Genomic DNA, 19,561 nt, shown 5'->3' on the forward strand with positions numbered 1-19,561 from the left:
GCTCTTCTAACCTAAAGAAGCTGCTGGTTCTAAAGATTAAAGTTTCATTGCTATCGCAGTCCTTGATATTCTAAGAAAGCTATACAGACACTAGAACAGGTGATAAATAGGGAAGCTAGCCAAGGAGGGAAAAAACATTCACTTTTTTAAACATATGCTCAAAGGATATTTTGAATGCTTAAATCTAGGAGAACCCACACGCAACACTATGACAAGAGAATTGCTTTTTTCTTCATCTATATCCATCTTAGTGGGATGATCTACCAGAGTGGTTTTTAAAGATTTTGTAATCATGACTCTTCATTCAAACTTTAAACTCAAATAAAATATTACATATACCCCCATATGTAAAAAAGACGAAAGCTGAGCTACTGCGGATCGCAGGAAGCTGAAGGACAGCCTCCCCACCAGATATCCCCCTTGCTCTCCTGCTGTGAGCCTATGTAAACCTCTCTATAAATGAAGTAACTTTCTTAGTTTATCCATGATGAAAACAAACCCAAGGCACATCGAGACACTCTAGTGCTCCAAAGACTACAGTCTGAAAACCGCAACTTCATCGCTACACAGATCTCACAGTAATTTTTATGTTAATCTTATCCCTGTTATTCCACATGAGTGAATTACCAACGACAGACACATATTCATTCACTCAGTGAAGCATAAAAAGTGTCTATTACATATACTTCATACTTCCACAGAGGATCAACAATTGATAAGACATGGTCCTGTCTTCAAGGCTTTAAGTCTAGTCAGAGATGAATAACCAAAACCAGGTAGAAAAAAAGGTGACAGGTTCTACTTCAGAAAAGGATAAACTTCTTATAGTTTGAAGATAAGAAAAAAGAGGGAGTCAGATTTAAGCTACTTTTTTAAGGAAAAGGAAGACTGCAGACGGGAAATAAGAACATTCCTAATAATGGAGCAGCTGCAGAGACGTGTAAGGCTAATAACCTAGTGTGGCAGAAGCACAGGATATATAAAGAAAACCATTACAGGACTGCTGGTAAGGGCCCAGGGCCCACAGCACCTGCCCAGGAAGGACAAAACAGATGGAAGGTTGAAGAAACAAAGTAAAAGACAAAACAAAATAAACAAAGAATATTGAAACAAAGGTATATTGAAGGCATCCCTGTATGAGCAACCTGATGCGCTTCATTAAGTTAACCAGCAGAAGAAAGCAGGAAAAGCATAGTCAAATGAGCTCGGGAAACACTGAATAAGTATTATCTTCTTTGCTGCTAAAATAAACATACTTTCACATTTTATGAAGTCATTCCTTCCTTCAAGAATGTTTATCCTATCAATCTGATTTTCTTAGCCTCAGCAACATAATGACCTGCAACGACTCAGTTTAATTTTCAATAATCTTCACGCACAGGAATCTCTACGCTCGAGCCGGGTTATATGTTCACCACGAAAGACAAGGATTATCTAGTATTCCAACTGCTGTGCTTCTGCAGGTATTCCACTTTTCTAGAGTATGCTATATACTCTCTTCTTTCAAACCTGAAAATCTACCTCTTCCAGGAAAAATTTTAATCACTAACCTCACTGTATTTAAAGGAACCATACAAATGTGCATTGTTGTCATGTCCTTTCCTTCATTTCACAAATCTTCACTGTGAAATGATTTGTAGATGCATCTACATCTACATGTAGATGCATCTACAAATACACCAGGTACTATAATTAAGTTCTGTGGGTAGTAAGATGCATAAAGCATGGTCCCTATACCTCCTATTTAAGAAGCTCAAAGCCTCCAGGGAACATCACAAGTATGAACAATTACAGAGCAATATTCAAAGCATAATAAAGGTACATAGCAAGAATTATGAACATTACTGAGGAAAGAACATTACTTGAAGGATCAGAGACTTCATATAACAAGTGATACTCTATAAATGTGGTCTTCAACTGTGACCAATGACACTATACATTTTTAAGAGGCTAAGCACCAAGTCTTCTAATTTTGCTGCTCCTGAAGGTACAATACTCTGAATACAGCTGATACTCAACAAATTTTATCATATACACATAATCCAACAAAAATTAGGTATTATTACACAATATCTAGAGATATGGCACATCACTGTATTATTTAACTTCAAGGAAATGGATCATTCTTACTGAACAAGATTAAAATAATCATCATTCAATTAAAAAAATGGAGGGAGAAGGACAAGACGAGATATTAGTGAGGAATGTTTATTAAAAACTAAATAGAGGGGGCCGGCCCCATGGCTTAGCGGTTAAATGCGTGCGCTCCGCTGCTGGCGGCCCGGGTTCGGATCCCGGGCGCGCATTGACTCACGGCTTCTCCGGCCATGCTGAGGCCGCGTCCCACATACATCAACTAGAAGGATGTGCAACTATGACATACTACTATCTACTGGGGCTTTGGGGGAAAAAATAAATAAATAAATAAAAATTAAAAAAAAAAAAAAAAAAAACTAAACTAAATAGAGGGCTGGCCCCGTGGCTTAGCGGTTAAGTGCGCGCACTCCGATACTGGCGGCCCGGGGTTCGGATCCCGGGCGCGCACCGATGCACTGCTTGTCCAGTCATGCTGAGGCCACGTCAACAAAAAAAAAAAAAAAAGGAGGATTGGCATGGATGTTAGCTCAGGGCTGATCTTCCCCCCCCACAAAAAAAAAAAAAAACCACTAAACAGCAATTGTGAGCAAAAAAAAACAAACAATAGTTCCCTCAGTCTTTCCCGTATGATTTCAATGGAAGAAGTATTCTCTTAAAAAATACACTAGACATTTAAAGTGTGAGTGCACAAATTGTAAACTTTTGAGACAGCATGTCATGCATTACATAAAATATACAATGTATAGTCCAAAAATGGGAATAAACTCTAAAATTAAAGTAACTGGAATTGAGGTGACTATAATTTTCTTATAGTTAAAGTAGCAATATCACAAGTTTTGTTTTAATATTCAAATTCATATTGAGATTTAACAGGCATCAAAATATATAACCTCCAAAATGTAGTAAGTAGTTCTATGCTATCAAATTTGATAGCTTATACAGTGGTTTCAGAATTTTGCAGTAGAACTTCTTTAATAAGTAAAAATTTACCTAAAAGATTTCTATATAATAAAAGAGATCCATGCAAAGCTGCTTGGCTGAAGCGCTGGAGTCCATGCACTCAGCCTCCCCTTCATTCCAGAGCTGCACGAAGGCAGGGACAGTGTCTGCCTCTTTCACTAGGGTATATCCAGTGCCTGGCACTTAGCAAAAACTCAAGAAACATTTGTGAATGAATGAAGAAGGCATAAATTAATGGAAAAAAGAATGAAAGTCACTAATGCCCAGTAATTATCCAGTCTAGAATTGTTATTTCAAGCTTTTATTATGTCTACTTTCGATAGCAACTTCAAAGTAGATTTATTTAAAAAGATACAATCAGGGGGCCGGCCCGGTGGCACGGCGGTTGGGTGTGCGTGCTCCGCTGCAGCGGCCCAGGGTTTGCAGGTTCAGATCCTGGGCGCACACCAACGCACCGCTTGTTAAGCCATGCTGTGGCGGCGTCCCATGTAGGGGGGAGGAATATGGGCACAGATATTGGCCCAGGGCCAATCTTCCTCAAGAAAAAAGGGGAAGATTGGCATCGGATGTTAGCTCAGGGCTAACAAAAAAAAAAAATTAAAAATAAAAATAAAATAAAAAGATACAATCAGTGCAGAAAAGCCAGGAAAAAAAGAACTAAATTCAACAAGCCACATCAAAACACCATACTAGAAGTTGTAGGGCACACAAAAATATGTAAGAGAAGGCTCCTCTCCTCCAAGAACTTCCCATTAAGTGAGAAAAACACTCTCACTCAATTAGTAAGTTCAAAAAAAAAGACAGACTATGATAAATGGCACAAAAGAGAAATAGAGCTCTGAAAAGCTTTATTTATCTTACGTAAATTGCAACAGGTAAGAATATGGGACAGCTTCCTGGAGGAGGCAGGATCTGACTTGACTCCCAAAGAATAGACAGAATTTCAATGGGTGAATCTAAAAAAACAGTGCATTTCTGGTAGGGAAAAGAGCATGAGCAAATGAATGAAGAAAATAGGAAAGTACCTCAAGGAATAGCAAGTCAACTGGGCTAAAGCTTTAGGCCTCTTGTACTAAAGAGAGAGATACTACTGTAAAGGGATATTCAAAGAGTTTAAAAAGCCACCATTCAATATATGAAACAGTATCCTAGGAGCACAGGGAATGACAGACTTGACTTAGCACGTTAAGATTAGCATACCTATGCGCTATAATTAAATCAAGCAAATACTTACAAGGTCATTCATATTAGTTTGGCTAGCTGGATTAATCTCTTCCAAAAATTCCAAGACATAAAATGTGTATCTATCCATAAGGTGGACTCCAATTGCAGGATCAGGTTGATGCTATGAAAAGACAAAGCATATACAATGGCATATTATTCAGCCATAAAAAAGAACAATACCTTGCTATTTGCAATAACACGGATGGACCTTGAGGACATTACGCTAAGTGAAATAAGTCAGAGAAAGACAAATGCTGTATGATCTCACTTACACATGGAATCTAAAAAAAAAAGTTCATAGATACAGAGAACAGATTGGTGGTTGCCAGAGGTGGGGAGTGGGCAAATGGATGAAGGAAGTCAAAGGTACAAATTTCCAGTTATAAAATAAATAAGTCATGGGGTATAATATATAGCATGGTGACTATAGCTGTATTGCATATTTGAAAGTTGCTAAGAGAGTAGATCTTAAAAGTTCTCTTCACAAGAAAAGAAATTTCTGTAACTAGGTACAGTGACAGATGTTAACTAGACTTATTGTGGTGATCATTTCACAATATACACAAATATCGAATCATTATGTTGTACACCTCAAACTAACATAATATTGTATGTCAATTATGCCTCAATAAAAATGAAAAAGCAGGGCAAAAAAAAATAAGTATATGTCTAATAGCATCACTATAACAAAATATTTTAAATGTAATCAAAATTTCCTACTAAGATGTTAAAAAGTCTAAGAATATGAAATAACAAATATATTCATAAAGCACATAAGTGATTTCAGAAATAGCTCAACAGCGCAAAGACAATGCAGTTTGCAAATGGGAAAAATGCACCTACCGAGAGTGAATCTTCTCCCACTTGGCTACTAGCTAAAGCCATTATGTTAGGAGAATAAAATCGCTCATACATGGACGCTCCTTGACAAGTATCAATAATAAAGAGTAGTTCATTGTAGCTGAAAGAAAAGTGGTAATATCTTTGACAAGAATCATGCTATTGAAAATACATTGACTAATATTTTTACAATACTTCTATAACATAAGATGTTGAAGTCATATCTTAGTCATTTCATTAGTTAAAAATTTGAGAGTTTTCAGTAGAATTCCCAATACGAATTTGATATTAGAAATATTAGGGAATAATCCTGTCCAGAGAAACCACCTCAACAGGGAGCAGTGGTTGTGCCACAAAGTAGCTGCCCCAACTCTTTTCCCTTCCCTTATCTATGTCACATGATTCAGAATCAAAATGAATATTCAACTCAACAAACACTTATTTGGCACCCACACTGTCCTAGAAACTGAGCTACGTTCAGAAAAACAAATATGAGGTGGTCACCATACTCAAAGAGCTTAAAATCTAACTGGAAGACAGACACATAAGTGTATAACTATACTGGGATGTGATAAGTGTTACACATATTTATTGAGAGCCTACAATGTGCCTGACACTAAGCTGGGGACACAGCAGTCCCTGCCCTCATAGAGCTTAGAGTCTAACAAAGCCAAAGTGCTCCAAGAGGAACAGAGGAAACTGTGAAGAAAGGCGGGTCACTGAAAGGTGTGGTCTGTTGTTTTATCTAACAAAGGAAGGAATCGCACACTCCAGCAGAGGAAAAAGCCTGTGCTAAGGCCCCTACACGTGAAAAAGCATAAATGTTTGTGAAAAGGGGAATAGCACTGTGTAGCTAGGATTTAGAGTAAATTTGGGGGAATGAAGGGAAATCTGTTTCAAAAAGCTACAGTAGGGTCAATTTGTAAAGGATCCCATATGAAGTCTGGATCTTATTCTATAAGTTTGAGGAAGACATCAAAGGTTTTTTTTAAGAGAAAGAATCACTTAATCAGCTCCATATTTTAGAATGAGCTGGATAGCTGGTGAAAGTGAAAGTAGGGAGCAGATATGTTTTCGTAGGGGTTTCTCTCAGACACTGGATCTGGGTAAAGAGCTAACACTGCACCTAGAAAAGAAAGCATAGAATCTTGACCCACAATATCTAACCAGGTGGTAGAAGGCACCATTAATATGACACATTTATTCTGAGACAAAATCTGCAGAGGCCCCAGAGGATCAGAAACATCCAAGGTTATGAGAGAGAGTACAGGTAAGAGAGTAAGCTCTGGGATCAGACCATTTGGGCGCGAATCCTAGCGCTGGCGCTGACTAGCTGTGTAAAGTTTGACAAGTTACTTAATCCATCTGTGCCTCAATTTACTCATTTGTAAAAATGGGAATAATAATTGTATCTACTTCATGGAGCTGTCATTAAAATTAAATGAGACAATACCTGTAAAACACAGTGCCCAGCACCCAGTAGGCATTCAATAAAGGTAAGCTATGAATAAGATAAAACCAGTACCTAGCAAAAGCTTCCTCCTCAACACTTCCATACATTCTGCTTATGCTTATAATTCAATATTTATAATATTTAACTTGTGTACATATTTCTCTTTTCCACTAGATTTTAAACACTTTGAAGGCAAAATAAGCATCATATTCCCCTCTGGGCCATCTGTTTAGAAGGTAACCCAAAAGTGTTTATTGAAGGTAATCAATTTAAAGGCAGTTCTATTGCTACTTTAAATTCACTTAAGTTCATATGACAACTTTCAACTAAAGGGGTGCTTACCATGGATGACTAACAATATAACATCCTTAATGTGAGTTGTTACGAATTTTATACTAATTGTAATTTTAGCATTTTTTTCCACAAAAATACACACTGTTTTGCTATCACATGGAGGGCCAGAGAATGTGCAAAAAGTAAGAATAGGTACAAGCTGGAAAATAAATATATGTTTACAATCCCCCTAAATAATGGGGAACAAAGAGGATGCGAAATAACAAGAGATATCATATGAAAATGTTAACTTTTTTTCAGGCTTTTTAATAACCTTAAGTTTTTCTTTTAAAAATAACTCAGTTCAGTAGAAATAACAAACACAAATCTCAAAGATTAGAAGAAATGATTAAAATAAGTTAAAATCTTCTAAAATAAGATCTACAAATCTACTAACCACGGAAAAATTAGGTACTAATTTATCTTATGAAAAGTTGTCATTTGCTAATTACCGTCTTTTCTGCCACATTTGTTCAAAAGCATCTGCAAGTTCTATGTTGGTAATTTCCTCAGAATCTTGAAATTTCAAGAAACCATTTCCACCATGTCCTTGTAGGAAGAGTTAAAAAGATCAAATAGACACTTTTTTTTAATGCAAACTGCATATATCTGAATATAAACATTTACTTTATTCATGACAATATTTTAATATCATTTGTTATTTTATACTCTAAAATATAAAGTACTGTGAAAACAAATAAATTTAATTTTCTATTATACCAATTAAAAAGAGAATAATGATAGATTGCCTTAAAAATAGTAGATATAAGATCTTTAAGAGTTTTTCTATCATTCAATTCTAGAAAAGCACATTTATACTTTTTTACTGGCCCCATTGTTATGTCAGAAATGAGTTTCGATACATAAAAACTTCTCAAGTACCAGGCAAACATTTGTGGTAAGAAAGGAGTGGAAGACCCTAGTCCCTTGGTGTGCTAGTACCACTCACAGTGTACACCTGGAATGCTGTACTATCAGGAAGTACAGTTCTCACCTAAAAATCGATGTTTTTACTACCATCAACCAGCATCCTGTGAGAGCTGACCAGAAGATTGTGATATTTAGAATGCATGATAGAGCCAGTCTGTCTGGATTCAAATGCTAGCTTTGCCACTTAATGACTGTATTATCTTAGGCAAATAACAATCTTTCTATGCCTCTTCAGTTTCTTCAGCTGTAAAGTGAGAAATGTATCAGAGACCATCATTAGCATGCTTATTTAGCTCCTTCGTGCAAATTTTTAAAAGGTACCTCCCACTGGGCGTCAAAGTAGAAAAATCTGTCTACTTCAGTGCCCCTCTGAATATATACAGTCCTGTGAGCTCAAAAGCGGTTAGTGGTTACGTCTTTGTGAGGGGGAAAAAAAAAACTTCAGGGGCTGGCCCAGTGGCATGGCAGTTAAGTTCGCGTGCTCCACTTCGGCGGCCCAGGGTTCACCAGGTCGGATCCTGGGGACGGACCTACACACTGCTCATCAAGCCATGCTGAGGCCGCATCCCACATAGCACAACTAGAAGGATGTACAACTATGACATACAACTATCTACTGGGGTTTTGGGGAGAAAAAAGGGGAAAAAGGGAGGAAGACTGGCAACAGATGTTAGCTCAGGGCTAATCTTCCTCAAAAAAAAAAAAAAACTTCTCCCTCCCATTAGACACAACTCTATGACAGGGCATACAGCTTAGCAAGTGTAAACATATATTAGATTCAGGTCCCACTCACCCCCTCTAGCCAGACACTTATGGGCAGTGCACAAGCCACACAACCATATGGCAGCCCTGAATATCAGCACCTAAATCTTCAGGTTGCTGTGAGGATGAAAAGAATTAATAAACACAATGCTTTAGAAAATTGCCTGATGTATAGAAAGCCACAATATTAGCTATTATCATATTATCATAGTTATCAGCCCTCCTATTGTCTTACATGAGTTGGCAAACTTTTTCTACAAAGGGCCAAGTAGTAAATGTCTTAGGCTTGTGGGCCGTATGGTCTCTGTTGCAACTACTGGCCTCTGTCCTTGTGGTGTAAAAGTAGCCACCATAGACAATACATAAAACAAACGGATGCAATTGTGTTCTAATAAAACTTTATTTCCAAAATAGGCTCCTTCCATGGGCCATAGTTTACCAAATATTATCTTAGACTACTGGAATTTCTTCCATACCTGGAGTTATCCTGAAAGAGTACCAACAGACTCAGAAAAAAAATGTAAAACCTTTAGTTTAGTACATCAAATAAAGCTAAGCCACAAGACTGCACTTCATCTCATTTGCCACAAAAGCTCGAAAATTTCTTATAAACTAAAACGAAAATTTTCCTGACTTCATTAATTCTGCTGAATTAATTTATAAAGTTTATAAATTGATTGAATTTTAAAAGCTGTAATAAATGCAACATGATAGATAAAGAATAGTAAACCACTAAGTAGGGGTCAGTAATTGTCCTGCTATGTGACATCTAAGAATCAGTCTGCACCCTTTTTATCTTCAGCTGAATGGAACGCCCTCTGAAAAAACTTTTCAGTATCGCTTGATTTACATTCATAATTACTGAATACTACCACATGACAGTGATACAAAAATGAAAAACACACTAGCAATGACATCTTAGAATTCAAAATCTAATGAAGGCAACAAACATCCAAACAAGAAAGTAATAAGAAGTTAAATGCTAAGATAGAAACTACAGATTAATACAGGAGTGCAAAGACTAGAGCTCACACCAGCCAAGGAGATGAAAAGTGTCGTAGGCAATTATAAAATATATTATTCACACCAGGACACTGCTAAGGGAGGAAGGAGGTGCTATTAATAATTGCACTGGGACAACAGGTGTAAACTAGGACTGTCCCAGGCAATTGGAGACACAGGTCACCTTAAACTTAGGAAAATCACTAAAGGAAGTGACTCCTGAGCTAAGACTAAAAAGATGGGGAACAACCAGGTAGGCAAAGTAAACTGAGAAGACATCAGTACGCAAAGGCAACAGCTTAAGCAAAGGTTTGGAGGACTGAAACAGTCAAATGCTTGGAAAGGAATTAGAAAAACTGTAAGAACAAAAATTAAATAAATAATAATATATATTATGTATATAAGTAAATAAATAATATAACTAAATTATATTATGGAGGACTTTATCTCCAATATTCCTCAAAGTAACAGACAATAGACTACTGCAGCTCATATCTGGGGAGTATATTTAAAATGCAGTTTCCTGAGTCCCACCCTGAACCAAAACTAAATCAGAATTTTAGGAAAAGGCCCAAGTACCTGCATTCAGGTAATCCTTGTGCACACTAAAATTTGAAACTCCATCAAGGGGAAACCACTGTCAAGTTTTAAGCAGAGGAGGGACAGATTTGCAAATTTTATGAAATACTTTACTAGGATGATGAACAGGAGATGTTTAAAACGGAAGGCAAAGAGGCTATATAGCAGGATACTCAGTAACAGGTCATAGCTTTACCAGGGTAACAGTAAAAATAGAGATAAGAAACTACGGGACAGCACAAAATGTCATACTGTTTTCAACTATCATTTCAAGTTGTTATATATCATGAGAAAAAGAGAAGTATATAACAAATAAACTATTTTCACCAAAAATCACTTAAGGTGTTTAAATTTCTTTCCATGCAGATATCTTTTTGAAAAGAGTCACAATATATTCTACTAGTAAATATCTAAATTCTGAAATTACCTGTCATATAAATAAGAATATTGCTCCTATCATCAGAAAGAAGACGTTTTGACCGAGGAGTACTAGGTGGGATCCTCCCAGTTAATACCCGTAAAAAATTCTCCACAGTTACCTAGAAAAAAAATGAGAAATCAGATGAAATAGAACTTGGGGAAACCTGATAATTTTTTTTTACTTTCAAAAACATTCCTTCTTCTTTCTCTATGTATTACTCAGCATAAACTCAAAATAAAACACAAAGAGAAATATAACTCAATTAAAATATATTAACTTACCTATATACCTCAAAGTAACTGTGCTTCATTTAAAAAAAATACTAAAAACTAATAAATAAAAACTATCTTGGGGAAAAATAAGTTAATTTTAAATTTAAAACTTTAAATTCTATGAAAGTACTGCCAAAAACTTAAAAATTATTAATCTGTCTTCATAGGCAATTCTTTGGGAAGATATTAAATATAGAAACTTATAAATAAATTCAGTTACTTTATAACTATTGCAGTTAATCTGTGCAACCACTTAGTCAATTCTAGATTAACCATGAAAGACAGGTCCATAATACATCATAAAAATAAAACTGTAAGGATAGGTCCATAAATAATCCCCAAATTATGTACTTTTGATTTTTTTTAGTGCATTTGTTACTTAAATTTCATTAGGGGTATCTTTAACATGTAAAAATTCGCTTTAAACCAGATTTCCCAAGCTGGAATTTCTGGACTTCTGGGATTCTTTGAAAGAATATTTAAAGTCATGGGGAGTACAATGCTAATTTAAAGTTATATTATACAGATTTAAATTTAAAAAGCAGAAAATCTATTCTTGTTTGACTTTTCTCTAGGTCATAGGAATGTAAATGTGTGTGTGTGTGTGTGTGTGTGTCTGTGTGTCTGTGTGTCTGTGTGTCTGTGTGTCTGTGTATCTGTGTGCACAAGCTGTTTGGTTTACATTTTTCCCAGAAGAGAACAAAATGCTAAGTGTTTCAATAGGACTTCTTGTTGGCTAACAACAAAGGAAAATTTTTGGTCTACATTTTATGATGACTAAATAAACACGTAAAAAGTCCAACATTCATACACATTTAACCATTGAACAAACATTTTTGAGTGCCTTCAAAAGGCGATAGGTACTTGCTAGGTATAAGATACAGGCCATGTCCTCAAGGAGCTTACAGCCTGGGAGGAGACAGCTATGCTTTTAAAATTGCTTCAAAACAGGTCTGGGAACACAGGAAATTGTGTCTTAATTTGGTAGGCTTGGTAAAAGGGGAAGGATTATCGAGGAAGACTTCATCAAGAAAGACTTCAAATTTTAAACATATTCACAATATATTAAATTTAAAATGCAGTTTCAAAGGGAGAAAATATAGTATAATGCCATTTTTTTCAAATTTAAATTTTTATTTTTAATCATATATGCATAAAAACACTGGAAGCATAGTGGTTACCTCTAAGTAATGGAAATACCGGTGAGTTTTTTGTTAGTGATTTTAATTTTTCCACAATTAATATATTTACTAAAAACATGATACTTGAAATTTTAGACCAAATAGGAAAAACAAATAATATATTTACTGTAGAAGAAAGTTGATACATAAAACCTCAATAAAACACTCTAATATAGAAGCCAAGATAAAGTTGTTCCATCCTAGATACATACATGAAATGTTCATGTTGTGAAAGTTTTACTCATGTATTGTTTCCTTAATATAAACTCCAGAGACAGAATTATATCAAGGCTTCAGTGACAATTATGCACAAAGTTTTAAAAAAAAAAGAATAAGACTATTTCATTCTACCACTATTTTAGAGCTTAAAAGTAACAACTACATCTCAAAAATGTTGCTAAATTAAATAATTTACCTCATAACTTCTATAATCCACTTCCACATCATCTCCATACACATTTAGTTCCATATTCTTGTGACTGAACACTGTAGCTGGTTTGGGATTTCTAGGGTTGCATGCCATATCATCTGCAAGCATCAGAACGATGTGACTAGAAAAAAAAAATCCAGTAAATATACTATTTAAATAAAACCAAAAAGTTAAGAAAAAAGGTAGGGGAGTGACGTCAGCATCATGGCGGAGTGAGCTTTCCCGTGAATTCTTCCCCCACAAAATACAACAAAAGTAACAGCCACAGACCAACAACGGAATCCCAGACAGCCAAAAGCTGGAGCGGAGGGATCCACACTGCCGGACATCTGAGAGCGGAACGTGCTGGGCCCCCGGAGGAAGTGGGGAGAGGTAAGGAGAACTCCGCTCCCTCCCCATCAGACCAGCGATCCGGTCCGCGCGGCTCCCAGAGAGGGGGGAGGGGCGACCCTCGGCGGGAAACTGTGGCTCTTCGGGCTCTCTCAGCCAGTGGGAAACTCCCGCACAGAGGGCTCAGAGGAGCCACAGGGCTACCATCAACATCTGAGCAACCCAGAGAGCGGATAAAGAGGGGCAAACGAGAAGCCTCCCACGTCAGGGACCCAGAGGGCAAAAGAGAGAGCTCCCCCCTCCCCGCAACCCGGAGTCTGCAGCTCGACCAGATCTAGCGGTCCGAGGCAGACCTGAATAAACTGGACTGGACCTGTGGATCGCAGTGGGGAAAAGAAACAAAACAAAACAAAACAAAACTGCGGATCGCAGCAGAAAAACTGGGGCAGAGCGCAGGGGGCTTAGACTACACAGCCCTTTACCACCACACAGTGGCGGCAGGTGGAAATTGCAACCAGAGACTTCCAGGATGAGGAAAATCAAAACCAACACAGGAACCACAATGCAAAAATATATGAAATCACCAGACCAGAAACAAAATGACAAGCACCCAGAAATCAACCCCGAAGACACAGAAATCCATAAACTAAATGACAGAGAATTCAAAATAGCTATCATAAAAACACTCAACGAAATACGAGACAACACAGACAAACAATTAAATGAGATTAGGAGTTTCTTCACAAAAGAGATTGAAATCATAAAGAAAAACCTATCAGGGCTGATGGAGATGAAGAACACAATGGAGGAGATAAAGGAGAATCTGGAATCTTTAAAGAACAGAGCTGACAATATGGAGGAAAGAATTAGTACTTTAGAGGATAGGAATACAGATATACTCCAGATGGAAGAAGAGAGAGAATTAAGACTAAAAAGAAATGAAGAAAGACTTCGAGAAATATCGGACTCTATTAGAAAATGTAACATAAGAATTATAGGTATTCCTGAGGGAGAGGAGAGGGAAAGAGGAACAGAGAGCCTATTCAAGGAAATAATAGCTGAAAATTTCCCAAATCTGGGGAAGAAGCAGGAAATACCAGTAAGGGAAGCCAACAGGACTCCTATATATATTAACAGACAAAGGCCTTCACCACGACACCTAGTGGTAAGGCTAGCCAGGGTCAACGACAAAGAAACAATATTAAGGGCAGCTAGACAAAAACAAAAAATAACGTACAAAGGAACTCCCATCAGGCTCTCAGCGGATTTCTCAACAGAAACTTTTCAGGCTAGAAGAGACTGGAATGATATATTCAAAATACTAAAAGACAAAAACTTTCAGCCAAGAATACTCTATCCAGCAAAAATATCCTTCAAATATGATGGAGAAATAGTAACTCTCCCAGATAAACAAAAGCTAAGGGAGTTCATGGCCACGAGACCGCCACTACAAGAAATACTCAAGAAGGCCCTCAGGCCTGAAAACAAGAAGAGAAAGGGAACACAAAGCTTGGAGTAAGGAGACAAGTAGGTAGACAAAATCAGAGAAATAGTAGATCTTTACCGGAATAGGTTAGCAACCACTTAAATACTAAACTCAAAGATCAAAGGAAGAAATTCACCAAAAATAAATTTAACCTCATCACTGTAAACACACAGCCACAACACAAGATAGAATAAGGTATAACAAGAGCAACTTAGAAGGGAAAGAGGAAAGTGACTGAATTGACTTAGTACAAGGAAATAGGAGGCTATCAGATAATGGACTATCTCATACAGAAGATTTTTCGCCCAAACCTCAAGGTAACCACTAAACAAATAATCAAATCAAAACCACATATGATAAACAAAGAGAAAACTAGAAGAATCATAAGACAGAACAACCAAACTGAATTGGCAGTCCAAAACAAATGGGACAAGAAACAAAGGAAATGCAAAAGAACCAGAAAATAAGTGACAAAACAGCAACATTCAACCCTCATATTTCAATAATTACCCTAAATGTAAATGGATTGAACTCTCCAATCAAAAGATACAGAGTGGCAGGATGGATTAAAAAGCAAGACCCAACAATATGCTGCCTTCAGGAAACACATCTTAGCACTAAAGACAAGCACAGGCTCAGAGTGAAAGGATGGAAGACAATACTCCAAGCTAATGGCAAACAAAAGAAAGCAGGTGTTGCCATACTCATATCAGACAAAGTAGACTTCAAGATAAAACAGGTTAAGAAAGACAAAGAAGGGAAATATATAATGATAAAAGGGACACTCCATCAAGAAGACATATCACTTATAAATATATATGCACCCAACATAGGAGCACCAATGTACATAAAACAACTATTAACAAACCTAAAAGGAGAAATCAACAACAACACAATAATAGTAGAGGATCTTAACACCCCACTTACAGCAATGGATAGCTCATCCAGACAAAAAGTTAATAAAGAAATATTAGACTTAAATGAAAAACTGGACGAGATGGACCTAGTAGACATATACAGAGCACTCCACCCAAAAACAGCTGACTACACATTCTTCTCAAGCGCGCATGGAACATTCTCTAGGATAGACCATATGTTGGGAAACAAAGCAAGCCTCAATAAATTTAAGAAGATTGAAATCATAACAAGCATCTTTTCAGACCATAAGGCTATGAAACTGGAAATGAACCAGGAAAAAAAAACTGGGAAAGTGACAAAAATGTGGAGATTAAACAACATGCTACTGAACAACCAATGGATCATTGATGAAATTAAAGGAGAAATCAAAAACTATCTGGAAACAAACGAAAATGATAACATGCCATATCAAACCATATGGGACGCAGCAAAAGCGGTCCTGAGAGGGAAACTCATAGCGATACAAGCCCACCTTAACAAACAAGAAAAAGCCCTAATAGGCAACCTTAAATTACACCTAACAGAACTAGAAAAAGAAGAACAAACAAAGCCCAAAGCCAGCAGAAGGAGAGAAATAATAAAAATCAGAGCAGAAATAAATGATATTGAGACCAAAAAAACAGTAGAAAGGATTAATGAAACAAAGAGTTGGTTCTTCGAGAAGATAAACAAAATAGACAAACCCTTAGCCAGGCTAACTAAGAAAAAAAGAGAAAAGGCTCAAGTAAATAAAATTAGAAATGAAAGAGGAGAAATTACAACGGATACCATGGAAATACAGAGGATTATAAGAGAATACTATGAGAAATTATATGCCAACAAATTGGACAATCTAGAAGAAATGGATAAATTCTTAGACTTATACAACCTCCCAAAATTGAACCAAGAAGAAATGGAGAATCTGAATAGACCAATCACAAGTAAAGAGATTGAAATAGTAATCAAAAACCTCCCAAAAAATAAAAGTCCAGGACCAGATGGCTTCTCCAGTGAATTTTACCAAACATTCAAAGAAGATTTAATACCCATCCTCCTCAAACTATTCCAAAAAATAGAGGAAGATGGAACACTTCCTGAATCATTCTATGAGGCCAACATCACCCTGATACCGAAACCAGACAAAGACAATACAAAGAAAGAAAATTACAGGCCAATATCGCTGATGAACATTGATGCAAAAATCCTCAACAAAATATTGGCAAACCGAATACAACAATATATTAAAAAGATCATACACCATGATCAAGTGGGATTTATACCAGAGACGCAGGGATGGTTCAACATCCGCAAATCAATCAACGTGATACATCACATCAACAAAACAAAGAATAAAAACCACATGATCATCTCAATAGACGCAGAGAAGGCATTTGACAAGATACAACATCCATTTATGATAAAAACTCTCAATAAAATGGGAATAGAAGGAAAGTACCTCAACATAATAAAGGCCATATATGACAAACCCACAGCTAACATCATACTCAACGGGGAAAGACTGAAAGCCATTCCTCTGAGAACAGGAACGAGGCAGGGCTGCCCACTCTCACCACTCCTGTTCAACATAGTACTGGAGGTTTTGGCCAGAGCAATTAGGCAAGAAAAAGGAATAAAAGGAATCCAAATAGGTAACGAAGAAGTGAAACTCTCACTATTTGCAGATGACATGATTGTATATATAGAAAACCCTAAAGAATCTGTTGGAAAACTGTTAGAAACAATCAACAACTACAGCAAAGTTGCAGGGTACAAAATCAATCTACAAAAATCAGTTGCATTTCTATATGCTAATAATGAACTAACAGAAAGAGAGCTCAAAAAGATAATACCATTTACAATTGCATCAAAAAGAATTAAATACCTAGGAATAAATCTTACCAAGGAGGTGAAGGACCTATACAATGAGAACTACAAGACATTATTGAGGGAAATCTACGATGACATAAAGAAATGGAAAGATATCCCATGCACGTGGATTGGAAGAATAAACATAGTTAAAATGTCTATATTACCTAAAGCAATCTACAGATTCAATGCAATCCCAATCAGAATCCCAATGACATTCTTCACAGAAATAGAAAAAAGAATACTAAAATTTATATGGGGCAACAAAAGACCCCGAATAGCTAAAGAAATCCTAAAGAAAAAGAACAAAGCAGGAGGCATCACAATTCCTGACTTCAAAACATACTACAAAGCAATAGTAATCAAAACAGCATGGTACTGGTACAAAAACAGACACACAGATCAATGGAACAGAATTGAAAGCCCAGAAATAAAACCACACATATACGGACAGCTAATTTTCGACAAAGGTGCTAAGGACATGCAATGGAGAAAGGAAAGTCTCTTCAATAAATGGTGTTGGGAAAACTGGACATCCACATGCAAAAGAATGAAAGTGGACCATGTGCTATCGCCATTCACAAAAATTAACTCAAAATGGATCAAAGACCTGAAGGTGAGACCTGAAACTATAAAACTCATAGAAGAAAATATAGGCAACACACTATTTGACATTGGGTTTAAAGGAATCTTTTCGGATGACATGCCTACCCAGACTAGGGAAACTAAAGAAAAAATAAACAAGTGGGACTTTATCAGACTAAAGAGCTTTTATAAGACAAATGAAATCAGAATCAAGATGAACAAACAACCAACCAGCTGGGAGAGAATATTTGCAAAACATACATCTGACAAGGGGTTGATCTCCATAATATATAAAGAACTCACACAATTGAACAACAAAAAAACAAACAACCCGATCAAAAAATGGGCAGAGGAAATGAACAGACACTTCTCCAAGGAAGATATACAGATGGCCAATAGGCACATGAAAAGATGCTCAACATCACTAATCATCAGGGAAATGCAAATCAAAACAACACTAAGATACCACCTCACGCCCGTTAGAATGGCTATAATCACCAAGACAAAAAACAACAAATGTTGGAGAGGATGTGGAGAAACAGGAACCCTCATACACAGCTGGTGGGAATGCAAATTGGTGCAGCCTCTATGGAAAACGGTATGGAGATTCCTCAAAGAATTAAAAATAGAGATGCCCTATGATCCAGCCATCCCACTACTGGGAATCTATCCAACGCACCTGAAATCAACAATCCAAAGAGGCTTATGCACCCCTATGTTCATTGCAGCATTATTCACCATAGCCAAGAAGTGGAAGCAACCTAAGTGTCCCTCGACTGACGATTGGATTAAGAAAATGTGGTATATATATACAATGGAATACTACTCAGCCATAAAAAAAGACAAAATCGTCCCATTTGCAACAATATGGATGGGCCTGGAGCGTATTATGTTAAGTGAAATAAGCCAGAAAGAGAAAGACAAACACTGTATGATCTCACTCATATGTGGAATATAAACCAACACATGGACAGAGAAAACTGGACTGTGGTTACCCGGGAAGTGGGGGTGGGGGGTGGGCACAAGGGGTGAAGGGAGTCATATATGGGGTGATGGACAAACAAAAATGTACAACCCAAAATTTCACAATGTTAGAAACCATTAAAATATCAATAAAAATCAAAAAAAAAAAAAAAAAAAAAGGTAGGAAGGAAGGCAGATAAATTAACCATATTCACTATTTAAAAAAAAAAAAAAAAAAAAAAAAAAAACCAAAAAGTTAAAAACACATATATTTTATTTATATCATGTGACAGTTATGTTCATTCTTTTCTTCATTAAAAATAACTCAAAATTATTATTGAGTACATAGTTAAAAGAGCTTTCTTAATAATTTTTTTAATATCCTTATGTAGTATAAGTTTTAAAGTAGAAAAATTAGAGCAATCTGGCATGAACCTATCTGCAGAAATTGAAGTTACTAACATAAATTTTTTTCCCAACAGAACATATTTTATGCCACATAGCAAAGGGAAGTTGAAGGAACTACACTGTCCTCCCAGAACATTTTTTAAAAATTTAATATTTGATATTCTCAAGACTTACAGATTCCATGTTAAACTATGATATTCCAAAGAATGTAACTTTCGGAACCCCAAATGCTTAAGTATGAAAACATGCAATCCATCAGCAAGTGCAATCAGTGTACCAGAGAACACATCTCCAATCCACCACTCTTCACTGGCTCCACTCCATCTCCCATCATCTCTTGACTAGATGCTGGAATAACTGCCTACCTGGCTCCCTGCTTCCACTCTCACCCTCTCACAGTTCATTCTCCGTATAGCTACCAGAGTGATCTTCCTTAAATAAGTTGAATCATTAAACTTTCGCCCTTAAAACCCACCAAGGACTCCCCATTATAATCAGAGAAAATTCAAACTCCTTACATGGTCTAAAAGGTTCAATTAATG

General features: G+C 36.6%; 1 protein-coding gene across 1 annotated transcript in view; it reads right to left on the reverse strand.

Moving 5' to 3' along the window:
* PIGK (phosphatidylinositol glycan anchor biosynthesis class K) overlaps window positions 1–19,561 on the reverse strand; it is a 113,748-nt gene that overhangs the window by 63,998 nt on the left and 30,189 nt on the right. Inside the window, exons 4-8 of the mRNA XM_058538326.1 lie at window positions 12,470–12,605; window positions 10,608–10,719; window positions 7,360–7,456; window positions 5,125–5,242; window positions 4,292–4,402 (exon numbers count right to left, since the gene is read on the reverse strand). Coding sequence (XP_058394309.1) covers window positions 4,292–4,402; window positions 5,125–5,242; window positions 7,360–7,456; window positions 10,608–10,719; window positions 12,470–12,605 — 574 coding nt within the window. The remainder of the gene's footprint in view (window positions 1–4,291; window positions 4,403–5,124; window positions 5,243–7,359; window positions 7,457–10,607; window positions 10,720–12,469; window positions 12,606–19,561) is intronic.

Source organism: Diceros bicornis, chromosome 4, assembly GCF_020826845.1.
Source record: "Diceros bicornis minor isolate mBicDic1 chromosome 4, mDicBic1.mat.cur, whole genome shotgun sequence".
Taxonomy (NCBI): domain Eukaryota; kingdom Metazoa; phylum Chordata; class Mammalia; order Perissodactyla; family Rhinocerotidae; genus Diceros; species Diceros bicornis.